We start from the raw sequence: 17,395 nt of genomic DNA on the forward strand, positions 1-17,395 counted from the left end.
TGAAAGAACTGTACTTTCACAAGGAAACAGCACGGCGCAAGCGTCCGCCGTTGGGTGCACGCGGCTTTTCAGTACGGAAACTCGCAACAATCTGGTGCCGCCTGTCGACGACAGGAAGTTACCTAAAGCGTGTTCCTAAAGTACCCGGCATTTGGTCGTTATGCCGATTGGATTCGGCTCCACGGCGAAGGAAATATGGCGGAATAAATAAAAAACGGCACAATTGGCCACTAAATTCAAAAAGAAGGAAAAATAAGGTAATAATTTCTAATATCAATTTATTCTCATTTTACACCGCACGTACAGTGCGGTGTTCGAAATACAATGTTCGAAATAAAATGTCAAATCGTAAAACTACGGGTGGTAGTTTGTATATTTAATAAAATAATTATAATAAAGTCAGGAAAGAAAAGAAATTGTAAGAGAATAGAATAATATAAAAACGCATATAAATGTGATAAAATATTTGCACCGGCATCGGGTCCGGGTGGCAAAGAAGAACATCTTGCGAGGCATACATATACAGTACGCTGAGAGGCAGATATGACGACGGCAGCTAGCGAACGTGACTTTATTCTAGCGTCGTACACGTCGAGTTTCACATGTACCGCATCTATATACCGCGCCGGCCGGTTTGCCGATGACTGATATCTTCCCGTTCTCTTCATCCTCTACCTCTGCCGCCTAAGATTACGTACGTACTCTAGCCGCTGTCGCCGCAGAAAACAGCATATCTGCTCTTCGGTGAACATACATACATAACCTTAGCATGGTGTTCGTCAAGTCACGCACGAAGCGCCGCAGCATGTATACCGCGGAGCGCCGGTCACCGAAGACGGTCCTCGGTGGCCGAGGAAAAGAATTGTGAGAGAAAAGTCACGCACACGTACGCCAACCCTCAGTAAACGCCAATATTTTACCTTTCAGTGTACATTTTTTAAATCTTAATAGTAAAATAGAAAGGCATTTATTCAAAGTTAATATTGTGATCAACATTATTTAGAGGTGGCTGCTGAGAAGAATACAAGGGTGAATTAAGATTGTGATACGAGTGACTTGGTTCCAAATAATACTGGTTAAACGTTCTCGTAGTAGAAGGACCATGAGGGTAACCGTGACCGTATGCATGTTGTAAGTATTGATGAAAGTATAAAATTTGAGTCTTGTGTATGTACCAGTCAATTCTCTATCTTTTTCGTTGATTATTTCTCTAATTGGGAAAGTAGGCAATTGATTGATATGTGGTTAAATTACGACATTATCTTTCAGCTATGTTTGTTCCATTGTAAATAATTTATCTAAGGGCTACTTTCTCAACTCTGACTCCACTCACACTTTGATGGAAACTTAGTGCATGTAATGTTCTAACATTCCATTTGATTTCATTGAAGAGTCAGAGTGAAGTAGAGGTGAGAAAAATTAGCCCTGAGATAAATAAATTATTTACAATGAAACTAACTTAATTAGCTAACAGGCAATGTTATAATTTAATTGTATATCAATTGCCTACTTTTTTAATCATAATCTGACTCTATCTCTCAATGGAAATTTAGTTGAGGTTACAAAAATCGTATATAATACAATAATTTTAGATTAAATGTATTATTATTGAAGTAACTTATCAATATCAAAATGTAGAATAAAACTTATCTTTACTAGATCCTATGAAAACATCTTTTGATGATGTAAGTGTGTCTACACGAAATAAATTGGTAGTCATTTGTTATGTCTTAAAATATCCAACGTATAAAAAAAAAAAAACGTAAAAAAATTTTAATTTAGTAATTCTGACAATAAAGTTAACCTAAATCTAAATTCTCAAACTTACAATTAATTTAATGCCAAAACGACATATTAAAATTTGTAATTTTTTAATTTTTAAAAATTTTTGTCTTTTCTATTTTGTTGTAAAATTCTCTGCGTGGAATATCTTTCATACATTTATGGCGAGAAAATTCAAGTTAATTTTCAATGAGAAGTAGAATTGGATTAATGTTGGGAAAGTAGGCAATTGATATATAGTTCTGGTCGATATATATCGCGGATTCCCGCCTTCTCCGCGCGGAGGCGCCTCCACGTGGTCGAGCCGGTGTGGGGCGAACTTTACTTAGAAGTGTCGTAACGGTATACTGAAACTCCACGTGGCCTCTGTCGAGTGTGAACTTTCTGGTATTTAGCTTAGGAGCTTTCTCTGTGAGTTTCTCAATCTCAATGAAACTGCATTCTCTATTATCGTCTGTCTCTTTCGATACATTGCACACGTCTGCATGTGTCTATGACAGGAGTTGATTCCTTGGAATTTTGCCTGGACGTGAGATAATAAAAAGGAATTTTCGTGTGCCAGGATATCTAGGTATATTATTGAGTAAAATTTAATTGTTTCGAGCTAAAATTGAAATGGTACAACTTTAAGTTAATTGATAATTAATTTATCTTTTTCATGTTGATTGAATGTTTTGGTATGTAAATTGAATAAAGTCCAGTAATTCGGTAGATAGGAATTGCTGATACGATTTGCCTGTATTAAAACTAAAACACATCCGTATTCTCGTAGCATTTCAATTACTCGACAGACGAAAGACTAAAGTTCATCAATTTATCAGTGCCACCTTTGAACTTTGCACTTAACATTCTTTGTCGTGCATTATTGAAGATTTTAAAAATTCGCCTGCAGATAATCCTCGGAGATATCAGTAATTTTCAATTTCGCATCAGTCTCGATATCCAGTTTATTGTCGCAATAATGCATTTAGTTTTACTCGAACGTCCTATTTTTGCGTCTAGATGGTAACTTGAACGGTGGGGTTTAGTTTCTTTAGAAATTATATTTTTTACTTTATTATTAATTTTTTACCGAGAGCAATTTGAGAAAGTTAATCATTCACGTGCGTGTTATTGTCGCAAAAAAGCGGGTTTTCTTTTTCTTATATTGTGAGTCGCGGTTTTAAATGTCCGCGCCACGAAGGGCATGCAACGCCATCGTCGGATGCATATTGCCCGATGCATTTTAGTTTAGAGTCTCGACCGCTAGGCGGTTATCACCTTAAACTTGACAACGATTATTTAAGTTAAATAATTTTAAACTGTATGAAAATGGCTTTCGATTGCCTCGCGATGATCGATATATGCACCAAATGTCATCCGGTATGCATCACTGGCTCCGGTTGCAAGAACTTCGGAGACTGGGATAGGGATCGCGTTCTCGTTTGGTTTCTCGCTAACACTGTAGTCCGATGCAATTCCTATATAAGACCGGACCGTAGCTTATACTCTCGGGTAGTCCGATGCTTCCCAGGAAAAACTACGAACGCATATATGCGGCCTCTCTCTTCGCTTTATAACGATGTCTCTGTTCAGCATCATATGTCTCCAGTACTCACGTTCAGTTCGAAAACCACGTGCGTACAGGTTTAAAACCACAAAAAAAAAATCGGGTCGGTATTGCTTGTTTGTGTCACTAAAGAAATGAACTGAGGAAGCGAAAATCGACTATCTTTTTTGCAAAAAAAAAAAGAAAAAGATGGTTTATTCTTTTGCTGCGATCGTTCAGCGACGACGTCGAGAACTCTACAACGGTATCTTTCTTTTTATTAAAATAATTTTCTTTTAAGTAAAACAGTGCATTTGACAGAATTTGCGAAGTTGAATTAATAAATTTTCACTGCGTTAATTTTTGTACAATTTGAACGGTAAATTAATAAGATTACTTGACTGAAGTCACGCAATGGAAATAGATTGTCTAGGCGCGACATTGGTTCTCGTTTATGCGGAGGACGTTGAAAATTAATGCCTTTCCGACTTTCTGTAAACGCGCCACGTAGTCGAATTGGCCGTATTCAAAAGGTTGGACGTCGACCGGCCAAGAATGAAGAATATCTTTTTTCGAGTGTACCGCGGGCAACTAATTCGGGACCTGGCCGTGACCACGAAACGAAACGAAACTCGCGAGTACTTACGTTAGTACCTAGTGCGTGAGAAGGGGAAAAGTGCAAGACGGCGGGGTGTCCTGGCCAGGTCGCTGACGATTTCATCGCATTCTGGTCAACACACTCGCGCGCGTGACGTTCGAGTACCGCGGCTTGATCCCTACGTACGATTTCAGGAATCAACGTCATCCGATCCGGGAAATTATCGCCGCGCCAACAATAAGGTGAGACGATCGATCGGCGAGCGTCGTGTTTCAACAGCCGCGAGGAGTTATCGCTAACGCCGTCGTTATCCGGAAAAGAAAGGAGCACGCCGTGATTGATGGAGCTGCAAGATGTGAGCGAAAATGCAGAAGGGACTGGAGATACCGAGGACACCGAGACCGCGAGCGAAAGAAGCACGCCGGAAGGATTCGACTCCCTCGAAGATTCGACCGCGTCTTTAGAAATGGAAGAATCTGAAACCGGCCGAAGAACGAGTATCTTCAAATATTACTCGTACAAGAACGCAGGTGAGTGCGATTGTATGTTACGCCGCGCAACAGCGGCAAACCGGATTCACGTCGGTGTTTACGTGTGCAGTTTAGTGTCAGATTGACGACGCGCAATCGCTTTTTTTTTTCCAGAGAAATAAAAAACGTGATTGTCGATGAGCTCGAGAATATCCCGTGTTTCCACTGGAGCGCAAGTGACTTCGAAACTGCACGATCGAGCCTGAATCTGTTATCGCGGATAAGATAAACCTCACCCGGAAAGAACAATTATTAACGGCTAATTTTTTTTTATCAATTATCAAGTTATTCGTTTCTAATCATCCATTAAAATAATCGGTATTCAAAGTAGGTCACGCGTACACACTTCGATATAACGATAACGTGCATATACAATTTTACTTTCGAATACCTGTAATATTTTTGTAATATACATATTTTACTAGCCTTTTTCTTTTTATAAGACTCGAACGAAATCATTTGCCAGCTGACGTTAAAAATTAATTAGGAAAGAAAAAAAAAAGTGTTTCTTGTACTTTTGTAAATTATGATTGTACTCGAGTTCAGCTTTGATTACATTTGATTACATTTGATCAAAGAAATATTAACAGTCGATCGCGGATAGGCTTATGTGTGTATGAGTGTTTGTATGTACAACCCTGGACTTTAAACGTTTCAGCAGTCCACTGAAACTCGAATGTTGATAAGGGTGATGACGTAGCTTCTACATTTATTGTGACCTCACGTAATTTGAACGGAACTTTAACCGATTAAATTTTGACTGAATAACAGAAACCGGATATAATTCCGCTTGTATCATTTAGAAGAAGATACGTACAAAATACGTAAAATTTATGAAATAAGTACGCATTATTTACTCATTAGCATACTCATTTATTAATTTACGAGTTTTCAATCGATACGATACAGCAAATATAATAAAATATGATAATTAATATTGTAGTGTCAACGAATTTTTATAAAAATGTTGACGTAAATGTGACAAGAGAATCTTTGAACTTTGATACATCTCAATAAATGTGTTTGCAAGATCTGAAGCGTTAGAATTTGAAAGATATACAAATCTGATGCACACAAAATACATATAATTGTAATATATTTAATTAAATTACTTACATATGTATTTAAAAATGATAATAATTTTTCGTTTTAGATGCAATGTCAAACACTGTGAAAAAAACTGGACCATTTGTTGGCGTAATCGATGTTGGCACGCGGACTGTCCGTTTTGTGGTAAGATTGCTGTAAAATAGTCATTTTTTACTTAATAATATTCCACTCTTCTAAACGTTTTTATAGAATATGTGTATAAATTAAAATATCTCTTTTGATGAACACTTGTGTATTTTATTTTTATCGAATAATCATTGTTTAAACAGTTTATCACTCAAAGTGTAAATTATGTCTGCAGGTATTTAATGCAAAACATATTGCGGAGGTCGCATCCCATCAAATCGATATAGAGCAAATTAGTCCGCAAGAAGGATGGGTGGAGCAGGATCCCAAAGAAATTCTTTTTGCGGTAAAAGCTTGCATTAAGGATGTAGTTAATAAATTGGAAATACTAGGTATTAAGATCGACGAGATCGTTACGGTCGGTATTACCAACCAGAGAGAAACTACGATATTGTGGGACGCTGTTACTGGCGATCCTCTTTATAACGCCATAGGTAAGTAGAAGTTCTATTTCGTAATCTTTTGTGAAAGAAAAATTTCTTTTTCCGAAGAAAAACCTAAAGGAAATATAATTAATTTCAGTGTGGTCCGACATCAGAACTGATGCAATTGTAGATCAGATTATAGCAAAGTTTCCGGATCAAAGTAAGAATCATTTGAAGCCCTTATGCGGCTTGCCCGTGAGCCCGTACTTCTCGGCTTTGAAAATTCGTTGGTTGAAGGACAACGAGCCGACCGTAAAAAAAGCAATTCGCGAGAGGCGGTGTAAAGTAGGGACTATGGATACGTGGGTTGTTTGGGTACGTGATAAAAAATATTAGTGATAATTAACAACATGATTAAGCTATTAATTACTGTGTTAATTAAATCAATTACTATATTCAGTTACGTCTTGAGCGCAATGGAAATATATTAACATTATAAAAATTAACATTTCGATATTGCAGAATTTAACAGGAGGCAAAAACAACGGACTATATATAACCGATGTTACAAACGCGTCGAGAACGATGTTAATGAATATTGAAACGCTCTCCTGGGATCCTACATTATGCAGATATTTCGACATTCCTATGCAAATGCTGCCAGAGATCAGAAGCAGTTCCGAAATATACGGCAAAATCTCGATCGGTCCACTGATTGGTATTCCCATATCCGGCGTACGTAATTTATAATAAAAATTATCATAGATATAAAATACATCTTTTTATTTTATCTCTTTTTTTTTTCTATTAGATTTTAGGAAATCAACAATCTGCTTTAGTAGGTCAAAATTGCTTGAAAAAGGGCCAAGCAAAAAATACGTATAGAAGTGGTTGTTTCCTACTATGTAATACGGGACATACTGTATGTAATTTTCAAATATTTATAAATGTTTAAAGACTTGCTTAGTTTTTTATGTCAATTATTTTACAGTATTATCTATTATGCATTTTTTTCAGAGAGTACATTCTTCTCACGGATTAGTTACAACCGTTGCATATCAATTAGGACCGAAGAGTCCACCTGTCTATGCATTAGAAGGTTCAATCGCGGTTGCGGGTGCAGCTATTAAATGGCTACGGGATAATATGAAACTCATAAAGGATGTCCATGAAAGTGAACATTTGGCTCAAAGCGTATTTAGCACAGGAGATGTGTATTTTGTCCCGGCTTTTAGCGGATTGTATGCACCTTATTGGAGGAAAGATGCAAGGGGGTTAGTAAAATATTTCAAAGATGCTCCGATTATTTCTTGAAGTTTTTTTCTTTTGTAGAAGTATAAACAATGTAGAAATTAATATTATTTAATTACAATTTTTTTATGTAATATTTAATAGGTATATTCTTAAAAAAAAGAAGTTAATTTTCTTTTATTTTTAGAATAATTTGTGGGCTTACTGCGTTTACGACGAAACAGCACATAATTAGAGCGTCTCTCGAAGCGGTATGCTTTCAAACCAGAGACATTCTTGAAGCGATGTATAAAGATTGCGGATTTCCGTTAACGAAGTTAAATACAGACGGGAAGATGTCAACTAATAATCTCCTTATGCAATTACAGGCCGATTTATGCGGCACACCAGTATGTAAGTAATTTTGATTAGAAATTGCAATCATGTTTGATTAAAAATTAATTGTGCTTTTGTTTCTACCAACAGTTAGATCAACTATGCCTGACATCACAGCTTTAGGTGTAGCAATGACTGCCGGACACGCTGAAGGGATAGATGTTTGGGATCTAGAAGGCGAGGAAGTAGAAACAGTGCCAACTGATACTTTTCTCCCAACCACCACTCCGGAAGGTAATTCTTGTAACTAAACGATTTGAAAATTTGTTATTTATTAATTTTCTGCAAATGTATCGCGTAACATTATAACGTAACTTTTACTGTATCCTTTTTTTTCGTTTTTAGAGAGAGATGCAAGGTATAAAAAATGGAAAATGGCAGTACAAAGAAGTTTAGGTTGGGTGACAGGAAAAATGTCCAGTCAAATGACAGGTAAATTAAAAAATATCAAACAAGCAAATGCTGTGGTGACTGGTGTGATTAAGGATTCTTTGTTAAAAAACTCTATTTTATCTATTTGACACGAGAACAATGGTTTTTTTTAATGTATCATGCACATACATTTTTTTTGTGCTTATAAAATTAAAAATTGTATATATTTAAAAATTATTAAATTTAAATCCGACTTGTTAAAAGTCAATTTTATTTGTTGCATTATTTCATTGCTTCGCTTACTAAAGTACTTTGCTTACTTTCGCTTATATTTTTATTATATGCTTTATGTTCATTACTTTTATGTTACTCATTCTGCTATGTTTTTGTAAATAAAAATTTATTATAATTCTCTCCTTTTTATTAGTATTAGAATATTTTAATTAAAAATAGACTAATATTTTATTAAGTAATTATAAGAATGTCGTACTTATTTCAGATGAAAGGTATCGTATGCTGGCGTCCATTCCTGCCAGCTGGTTCTTAATATCGAGCTTCCTTCTTTTACGATTAAGTCATTACGTAGCGAATCGGTGACGACAAATAAACACTATCGATACGCATGTTATATTAGTCGGCGGATAGCTCTAATTGCAGTCTAAAAACGATTTTAGTGACGTAATGTGAAACCTGCTCACTCATGTACGTCGAGTGTGTAACGAGTAATGTATTATCAGACCGATAAAATTGCTTCGTTTAGATTAAATATGTTTCATACAATCTATACTTTTCCGAGTCAGCATCTTATCAGGTTTAACGCATTTTCACAGAATTTTAGACATTATATGCAGTCGGCACAAAATATTGTGTATATAGTAATGTTATAGTATTTATTATTTCCATTTATTGTTAGTAAAATGTTGATACCTGATTTTTTGTGCAATATGTAATGGAACAATATCACAATTTTTGTGGAATACGTATTTGAAATTAAGTTCCTCATGTGAATACAAATAATCAGCGTATTAATTGTTATTATTTATTGTAAAAATATGTGTGGAACGTTAATTGTACAGCTTTATTCCCTTCAACTTATACTATTTACTGGTGACAGTTTAGGGTATTACTTTGATGGAAAATAAAATTTATTGAAATTAAAAGTTAAATTAAAATAACAAGTATAATAGTTGTGCGTTAATTGCAATAAATTATGTATCAATGTATTTTTTTTCTTTGCTTTCAGAAATTTGACAATTAACGTAGTTTCGTATTTTTCGCGGTTACACATACTATACATAACGTTCTGTTTCAGACTTGTCCGCAACATGACGCGGCGCGCGACGTGTGGCGATAATAAAGCCATTAGGCTTGTATCGTTGGTCGTTCGTCTCGAATTAAATCCCCACATTTTCTTGCTGACCAATCAACCATTTCACATCGCACTGTCGTGTCGTCGGCTGTCGTGTCGTGTTCAACGATTACTTCGCGCGGTATACAACATGGCCTTTTAGTCTCGTTGACGCGGCACGTCACGAATACGATCGAATGTGGAACAACAACGTATGTGCATTATGCGATAAACTTACCGTAGAACGACGGCGTACGCACGCACGGGGCCTCGAGCCCTGCGTCCCGCGCTTGTGAACATTCACGTTTCGCGTACGCATCAGCTGCTCTTCTGCGATGAACGCTTAGTAAGTATTTCCTCTGCTCGCTCCCCAGCCTCGCCCGAGTCCCGTTGTCGCGGCTTGAGCTAAAAAAGCGATCGAGAAGCGATTGGAAACAACCCGACACGACAATCTAACAGTTAATCCAACAGTTGTTCTTTATCCATACTGACAACAAGTCTTACTCCTTCTCAATCCTCATCATGTAACATTGTTACCCTGTAATGTACTTCTTTAGTTCTTGCTTAATAATGAAGACAGAATGACGCGAGTGAGAATTACCTGAGTGGGTTCACCTTTGATAGAAATGTAAAGCAGAATAAATTGAATCAATATGGTAGTTTGCATTTCTTTATGTTATTAATAGAATAGGGTGAGATTGATTAACAGGATTCTTAATGAGTTTGCAAATAACTTTCTGTTGTATTGAGGAAGTGCAGCCTTTTTGTTCTTATTTCCTGTGTGCTTGATAAGTTATCTGGGAAACTCATAGTCTTTCCTTTTTTTGTCTTATCAATTGAGATAATAAATACATATATTTGCATTAATAGACATCATGCAAAACTGATTGTCTATTTTACTGTAGCTTTTTCAGTCCATTTTTCTATTGTGTTAAAAAAGAATAGTCTTTTTTGTTTTTTTTATTATTTTTTTCCTATTTAGTCCTTCCCCTTCAAAAAAAAGTATTTATATTAGTAAGATTAAAAAAAAAAATTAATAAATAAATAAAATAAAATAAAATAAAAAAACACTAATAAGCTAACATTAAAACATGTATTTAATAATTGCTTGATTTCCTATTAACAGTGTTCTATTTTTCTGTGCATGTAAGTCTAACACTACTGTTGTCACATTTAACAAAAAATTTACGAAATTTTTTTCTACCATGCATGTAGTAACAGAGGTGCAGCGGGCGTATCGGGAAATGCCTTTGATTGCTGGGTACAAAAGTCTATGCATGACGATTCCGCCATCATAAAAATGCAGTACCAATTCTGGGTGAGAAAGCAGGCTCTGTCTCAGAAGTTAGGGAAGAAGGAGGATGAGTGCATTGTCGCTTCAGACGCTGAGCTAGACGCCAAATTAGAACTGTTCCGCAGTATTCAGGATTCCTGCTTCTACTTGCAAAGGGTTATTGATAAATATCAAGAAAGACTATGCAGTGCGTTCTAACATAACTTCTAACTCGAAATAACTGTCGATTATCGTAAATAGATCTTGTTGCTTTAAAAAAAAAAAAAAAACTGACTGCCTAAGTAGTGTAATAATGAAGTAACTAATTAATTTTTGATTCGTTAAGATTTGGCCCAGGAAGAAAATGCAATGGGACGTTTTCTGAAAGATGCCGGGAAACAAGACAAGACGCGCGCTGGCAAGATGATGTCGGCCGTTGGCAAGTCCTTGTCTTACTCTGGCCAACAGAGACTCGCACTGAGAGCGCCTCTGGGTCGACTGTACCAGGAGGTGGAAACGTTTCGGCAAAGAGCCATTGAAGACACTTTGCAAAATGTGCAAGCGATGGAAAAGGCCCGCACGGAGTATCGAGCCGCTCTGTCATGGATGAAAAATATATCTGCCGATTTAGATCCCGACACGTCCAAGCAGTTAGAAAAATATAAAAAGGTTCAAGCGCGCGTTAAACAGTGAGTTCTATGTCTTGCATAGTCATACAATGTTGCAAAAAATTATAATTATTATATACTAATATATAAAATATATATTATTATTTAACGTGTACGTTTGTTGCTTTTCAGGGGCAAAATAGTCTTTGACAATCTAGCTCTCGACTGTCTTCAGAAGGTTGATTTGTTAGCGGCGGCGAGATGTAACATGTTCAGTCACGCCTTAGTTTTGTATCAAACCACACTCCTAAATTTCACGAAGAAATCTGCACAAGCGTATTCTACAATAGCTAACAGCTTCAAAGGCTATCAGCGTTATGATTTTACGGTTGTGCGTGAGCTGGCGGAGACCTCCAGCAAATTAGCTCAAGAAACTGGCGGTGACGACGATTTAGACGAGAAGGATAAGTAAGTTATTTACGAGATATATATAAATTTATATTAATATAAATAATAAATGCTGTGCGATGCTATTTTTGCTATGTTAATTTTCAGATTACAATTTTTCGACATGGATTATCATGACGACGTTGAAGAGGCTCAGGAGGCTACAAACTCGGAAAGCAAAACGTCGGAAAAAAGCAAGAAAGACGAGAAACTTTTAGATATAGATAATGAGTCGAAAGACACATTGATACATTTGGAAACTGCCGATTCTTCGAGAAACGGAATTGTGTGCGACACAAAAGACACGGAAAACGATAAAAGTCTTGAGGAGTTTTTTGGAAACCTCATTCTCAAAAAAGATGCGTCCAATAATGCCGAACAATTGACGAATAAAACCGAAAAAAGTGACCGAGCCGCATTTAACAAAAGCTCCGAGGAGCAGAAATCAGTCATGGATATATTCGAGAACACTGATTTTAATTTATCCGACTTGTCCTCTCTGTCATCGGAGGCACAGCAGCAACAATCATTAAATTTATTGGCTTCCGAAAGCGCGGCGCTTTTCGACGAAATCCTGAACGACAAGCAACAGTCTACGAACAGCGACTGGGAGGGTATATCACACGACACTTTTCTACCGCCCAGCATTTTGAAGCAGAGTCTGGGGGACGCGGCGCTGGGTATGGGACAGAAAAGCACTGCCGGTAACCTGGATGACAAAGTAAGTACCCGCCGGGTGTGTAAAGCTCGCAAAATCAGTCCGCAATTAATATCATAATGTTCTTTCCATAGAAAAAGAGTAAGACTGGAAGGCAAAAAGGTAACTCGTGGTTGGATTTATTCGCAGAGTTGGATCCATTGGCCAACAATCCAATGGAGAATCTTTCCGGCGATAGTAACGCTTCTGCTTAACTTGTCATGCATTTATTCGCTCTTTTACCTGATATTTGTAAGGATATAGGAACGATCGATCTGTCATTTGTTATCGACGAGCGTATATTCGTTTTCATGCCAGTGATTACTACCAGTATGAACTTTCAAATTCAACATTCCAGATTTATTATTACCGTCATAAAAATCAAAACCGTTAGAGAAAACTACATAATTTTTCATATAAACTAAAAGCAGACAAGTACCGAAGATATAAAATGTAATGTTTATTAACACATGCGCTAGTTAACGTTATATTTTCTTTCATATATATATATATAATATATTTTACGAGATCTTCAATATAAATTATTAATTCAGTATAAGTTTTACTGTGGAATTCTTTGTATTTCTAACGGATATATTTAAAGGTGTGGAATTATACCGCATAAAAGTGTTTGCTTTCTATTTATTTCAATTTTTTTCATAATTTTACTTGTCCCTTTAACTTCTTTTCTTCTTTTTTATTGCATACGACAATCCACATCTGAAGCCTCTGCTTGTAAACCAATATTGTACATAATATGTATCAAACACTTCATCGAAACAAGCGAGCGAGTAATCCCAGCGTTTCCTCCGTTTAAGTTAAATAAATACTACAGAAATAGATTACAGGCATAGGCTCAGAATATATCAGCTTGTTCATCCTGTTTGTAACGTTCAATTATACATTATCAACCGAGGTGATCACAGTGTTAACTTCGTTTAACTCGTTAACGTACTTGAAATGTAAAAAAGACACTTGAAATCATATCCTAATCCTCGTCGACGGTACGTGCCAAAGTTCAAGGTTCGTAGAATTGTGATAGGGCAGTCTTGACTCTGAAACGGAAACCAGAGATAAGAGTAGTCCGTCGGACAAAAGTAATTCGCGGTACAACGCACGACAATAAATAACGCGCAGTGGTGTAACACTCGTCTTTCGTACTTCTCAAACAGTTGAGTGTCTTTCGTATGACGTAACTGCTGCAGAATACGGTGGATCCCTAATTCTCGCAGACGCGCTTGTCGCTGGGCTGCGCCGGGTTCTTCTCTCCAGACTAGGTTGCATACACAAAAAATAGCAGCGACTTGCAGTTTCACATTGCTGTGCATCTAAATAAAATGTACACATAAAACGTCGAATTGTACAATCGATGGCCATTCAAAAGATACAACTATTGAATTAATAGATAGGATTTCAACAAATATAAATGTATACCTTACGATATTTTTCTTCACAGTCAAAGCAGCTCCATAGGAACTTACTTTTTTTTCACAAAGCGTAAGTATTTAATACTAATTAACTTTATTAAATTAAATTTATTTTATTTTATTTTACTTATTACATTTATTTATTTTTATACTTATTATCCTATCTATTAATTAAGTGACTTATCTAAGAATGTTAATTTAATAAAGTACTGGTAATGACTGTGGATTGGGCGCCATACGAACCATGTAATCCATGAGTTTCTTAAGCACATCGTCATTAGCCATGATATGATCTCTAGCCCGGTCGCCGTCGGCCACATTTGCCAGAATGCAGAGCGCTTGCTCTTTAACATCTGCAGGGTGCTCCGGGTCCTCCAGCACCAAAATGACCGCTTGCATAACGTGCGTGGCGTGCTCGCCCATAATGCGGTCAATGTGGGCCTTGGTCGAGAGCAAGTTTCGCAGGAGCCCGAGCGTTTTCATCAAGACGCCTAACTCGGGATCGGCCAGAAGGCGAAAGATTTGATCCGTGCCCAGGCACGAGAGTATTTGCGACTTAACGCGCTGCTCCGCTTGGAAGGCCACATTCATTAGGGCCCAAATGCCGTTCAGTCGGAGCGCCGATTCCGGCCGTTTCGTGAGCGAACACAACAATTCTACGCCGCCGGACTCGAGAATCGGCTCTTTGCTCGGACTAAACTCCAACAGTAAATTACATAAAGTACTCGAGGCAACAGTTAATAAATCACCTTCACCCTCGCCTCTACCTATAGTACAATAATGACAATGTTAATAGCAAACACATACAGTCGGCGATTGAGTAATTATACTAATAATAACAGCTAATTACAAGCACTGATCTCTTTATTCTTGCTCATCTCTTTTGAAAAGTCAATCTTACAATGCGGAGAGAAAATTAATGCAGGGACGACGAGTCTCGTCACCTTTGTCTACACGCATGAAAAAACAGTCGCTCTACTTCGAATTCACGTTTGTAATTGCGATATCTAGATTTTTTTTTTTTTTTTACTGAAAACACCAACGAGAATGTAAAGAGGCTGCGAATTTTTCTTGATGCGTGTATTTTAAGTCAGCTACAATTATTCTCGTCTTATATAGAATAATGGAGGAACAACTCACATTGTACATTAATAACCCTTTTTTTTTCCAATATTGCATCTTTTTTTTTTTCTTTTTGGTTAAAATGTCAATTTGAGACTCGAGACTAAATATATGTCTCTTGTATGTTACATGCAGTATACGTGCATGCAACATACGCGTTTTTCTCAGTGTTTATCATAGCGTGTTCCTATAATGCTTATCGTAAATGTATTATCATATTTTACCCTCCAACCCCTTGTCCGCTCCGTGTAACAACTGCATTAGTGGCCTCCATACTGCGTGATCCTGAAATGTAGTGCGGAGCTGCTGCACGCTCCTCGAGAGGGAGTGCAAGCATCTAACCGCGGCTAAACGAACGCGGGATCCGCCTGGGTCCTGCAGACCAGAAACCACTTGTTCCATAAGACTTTCCGTTTCGATAATACGCTTTCGAATATCTTCGTCGTTTGCTCCTAGAGACGCAAACGCTCTGAACGCGGCTTGTCGCATGTCCTGCGTCAGTGTCGCATCCTGGACCTTGGCAGAGAAAAAAAAAAAATTAATATTACAATCGATTTTTACTTGAGCACTGTAATAATGTTCATTTTTATCTTTATCGATTTTGCAATATTCAACATATTTAGTATAATTTATTTTTATATTATAACGTATTTATTATAATTTTTAAATAATATATTTAGTATAATTTCTGCTTACTTGCGGATGTGGTCTTAATAACTCCGCCAAGGTCGGTATCAAGTGGTTACTAATGGAAGCTAATCGCTGTAGGTCTGTATCAACCTCTGTCAAATACGCGAGCGTCTCAGCCGCGGCTACCCTTTCGCGCGGCGGCCTGTCCCGGTGACACAAGCGCACGAGACAGGGCAAGGCGCGATAGACGACTCGCGGGTCGGTGGACGGCAATGCGCCAGCCCTGTGCATGTAGGCGATGCACCTCGCCGCTTCGAGCTGTATCAGCGAACTCTTCTCGCGGCCCATCAGCTGACCCAGAGCGACAGGTACCACTCTGCCGTGAACGTTGCTCGTACTGGCCGTCGCCACCATAGCCGACACCATGTGGTTTTGATAACACATGTTCGCCAGGCAGGCCAAAGCGGGTAACTGAACGTCTGACAGGGGAGAATCCAATTGCATAGCCAGCGTCTCTACCGCGCCACCCTTGGACAGTGCGTTCTGCTCTTCCGTCGTCTGGCAAGCAATTTCGCAGATTAGTTCCCTCTTGCAATAAATAAATGTATTATACACAGTTGTTAATGTTTAAGAGTTCCAGACCTCTCTTTACCTTACATGCCGTAGTCAAGATTGTCGCAACACAGACTTGACAAGTGACCGAGCGACTCGCGAGGACCAACAGCCGCGGGACCAGTGCTGGATCTTGATAGATCGAGTGAACCGGCGCTGCCGCGTGCTGAAAAACTGTGCGCAGGCATCTCAAGCAGGCCTCGTGTAACAAGTCCAGTATCTTGATCTTGTTGTCGGCAACTATTTCCGGGCTCGGTGAGGTTAGCAAGACCTGAAGGAGTAATGGAACTACACCTAAATCTATAAGTGCCAGTACATGCTGGTCAGTGCCCTTGGCCAGGGAGCCCAGTGTCACGGCAGATTCCAGTCTTATGCGGTCTCCGATGGTGCCGGACGTATCCCCGAGCAGTTGCAGGAGCCGAGGTACCACACCCTGAGCTATGACCGAGCCCTTCTGCCTGTTACTGCCAATCACAGAGTTCTTGAGGCATCTAAAAAATCGTCCAGGTCATGAAATATCAATCTTTTTTATAAAAAAAAAATATAAATCACACAAAATTACATAAAATTATACAAAATAAGTAAAAAAAGAAAGAACAGATCGCTAGAGTTTCATTAGTGTAATTATTCTAAAGGTTAACGGCTAATTTTTTTTTTTTTTACTGAACTAACATAATCGCTTCCAGGCACTTCTGCGCATCCGGGGAGTATAGCTCGTCGATGTAGCTCCTTGAGCTCTCGATGTCCTGTAAGAAGATAACGCGAGAGGGTTGTGAGCTTCGAGGCGACGGCGATGGTGGGAGGTCCGTCGGATCCGCTGGCGAGCGGCCCCGGGGGCCGCGCGCGAATCTGATTAGACCTCGGACTCACCATATACGGCTGCATCACCGACACCATCTTCGCGCGGCTGTGTTCTCACATAAATGCCCCGAGAAATGGTCCGCTCAATCAGGCGGCTCCTGGACGCAGAAGACTGCCACGAGCAAGCGAATCCAGCTCTCGCGTGGCTACGCGAAACGCTCGCAATTTGACCGTGCGCTGCGTTCTTGCGTTCTAAAATAAGCTCAACTCGCCGCCAGTGATACCAACGTCGTGAAATGTATCTCAGGCCGTTCGAGCCTCGCCACTAATGCCTTTGAATTCCCTTTTCACGAACGATTATATAATTTTTTTTTGTTATCTATTGTAAAATAT

General features: G+C 38.3%; 3 protein-coding genes across 15 annotated transcripts; 2 read left to right on the forward strand and 1 right to left on the reverse strand.

Annotated features, from left to right (window-relative positions):
* The first annotated feature begins 105 nt into the window (after positions 1–105).
* LOC139109451 (glycerol kinase 3) lies at positions 106–8,821 on the forward strand. Of its 8 annotated transcripts, none has more exons than XM_070668520.1 (13): positions 106–257; positions 1,004–1,131; positions 4,103–4,438; positions 5,592–5,671; positions 5,850–6,108; positions 6,197–6,414; positions 6,562–6,774; positions 6,851–6,961; positions 7,057–7,313; positions 7,478–7,683; positions 7,756–7,899; positions 8,011–8,097; positions 8,537–8,821. In XM_070668520.1, exons 3-13 carry the CDS (start codon positions 4,249–4,251, stop codon positions 8,632–8,634), a joined length of 1,863 nt encoding a protein of 620 aa, XP_070524621.1. In that variant the 5' UTR covers positions 106–257; positions 1,004–1,131; positions 4,103–4,248; the 3' UTR covers positions 8,635–8,821. The 8 variants fall into 8 exon arrangements, with proteins under 8 accessions (XP_070524621.1, XP_070524625.1, XP_070524624.1 ...); XM_070668519.1 differs by lacking the exon at positions 106–257 and adding an exon at positions 717–928; XM_070668521.1 differs by lacking the exon at positions 106–257 and adding an exon at positions 717–886.
* A 491-nt stretch (positions 8,822–9,312) lies between these two features.
* Ica69 (islet cell autoantigen 1-like protein) lies at positions 9,313–13,040 on the forward strand. 3 transcript variants are annotated; one of them, XM_070668529.1, is made up of 6 exons: positions 9,313–9,735; positions 10,601–10,866; positions 11,005–11,347; positions 11,459–11,734; positions 11,822–12,434; positions 12,506–13,040. In XM_070668529.1, the coding sequence occupies exons 2-6, from the start codon at positions 10,659–10,661 to the stop codon at positions 12,623–12,625; spliced, it is 1,560 nt and encodes a 519-aa protein (XP_070524630.1). In that variant the 5' UTR covers positions 9,313–9,735; positions 10,601–10,658; the 3' UTR covers positions 12,626–13,040. The 3 variants fall into 3 exon arrangements, with proteins under 3 accessions (XP_070524630.1, XP_070524629.1, XP_070524631.1); XM_070668528.1 differs by having other exon boundaries at positions 9,313–9,731; XM_070668530.1 differs by lacking the exon at positions 10,601–10,866 and having other exon boundaries at positions 9,313–9,731.
* On the reverse strand, positions 13,037–17,251 carry LOC139109446 (armadillo repeat-containing protein 8). 4 transcript variants are annotated; one of them, XR_011546835.1, is made up of 9 exons: positions 17,072–17,249; positions 16,874–16,947; positions 16,242–16,692; positions 15,656–16,147; positions 15,184–15,475; positions 14,081–14,604; positions 13,572–13,738; positions 13,366–13,465; positions 13,037–13,290 (listed from the first exon to the last, which is right to left on the reverse strand). XR_011546835.1 is itself a non-coding variant. In XM_070668502.1 (8 exons), exons 1-8 carry the CDS (start codon positions 17,096–17,098, stop codon positions 13,286–13,288), a joined length of 2,238 nt encoding a protein of 745 aa, XP_070524603.1. In that variant the 5' UTR covers positions 17,099–17,251; the 3' UTR covers positions 13,037–13,285. The 4 variants fall into 4 exon arrangements, 3 of the variants coding, with proteins under 3 accessions (XP_070524603.1, XP_070524604.1, XP_070524602.1); XM_070668502.1 differs by having other exon boundaries at positions 13,366–13,738; positions 17,072–17,251; XM_070668503.1 differs by having other exon boundaries at positions 13,037–13,465.
* Between the last annotated feature and the right edge of the window lie 144 nt (positions 17,252–17,395).

This window comes from Cardiocondyla obscurior, linkage group LG17, assembly GCF_019399895.1.
Source record: "Cardiocondyla obscurior isolate alpha-2009 linkage group LG17, Cobs3.1, whole genome shotgun sequence".
NCBI lineage: Eukaryota > Metazoa > Arthropoda > Insecta > Hymenoptera > Formicidae > Cardiocondyla > Cardiocondyla obscurior.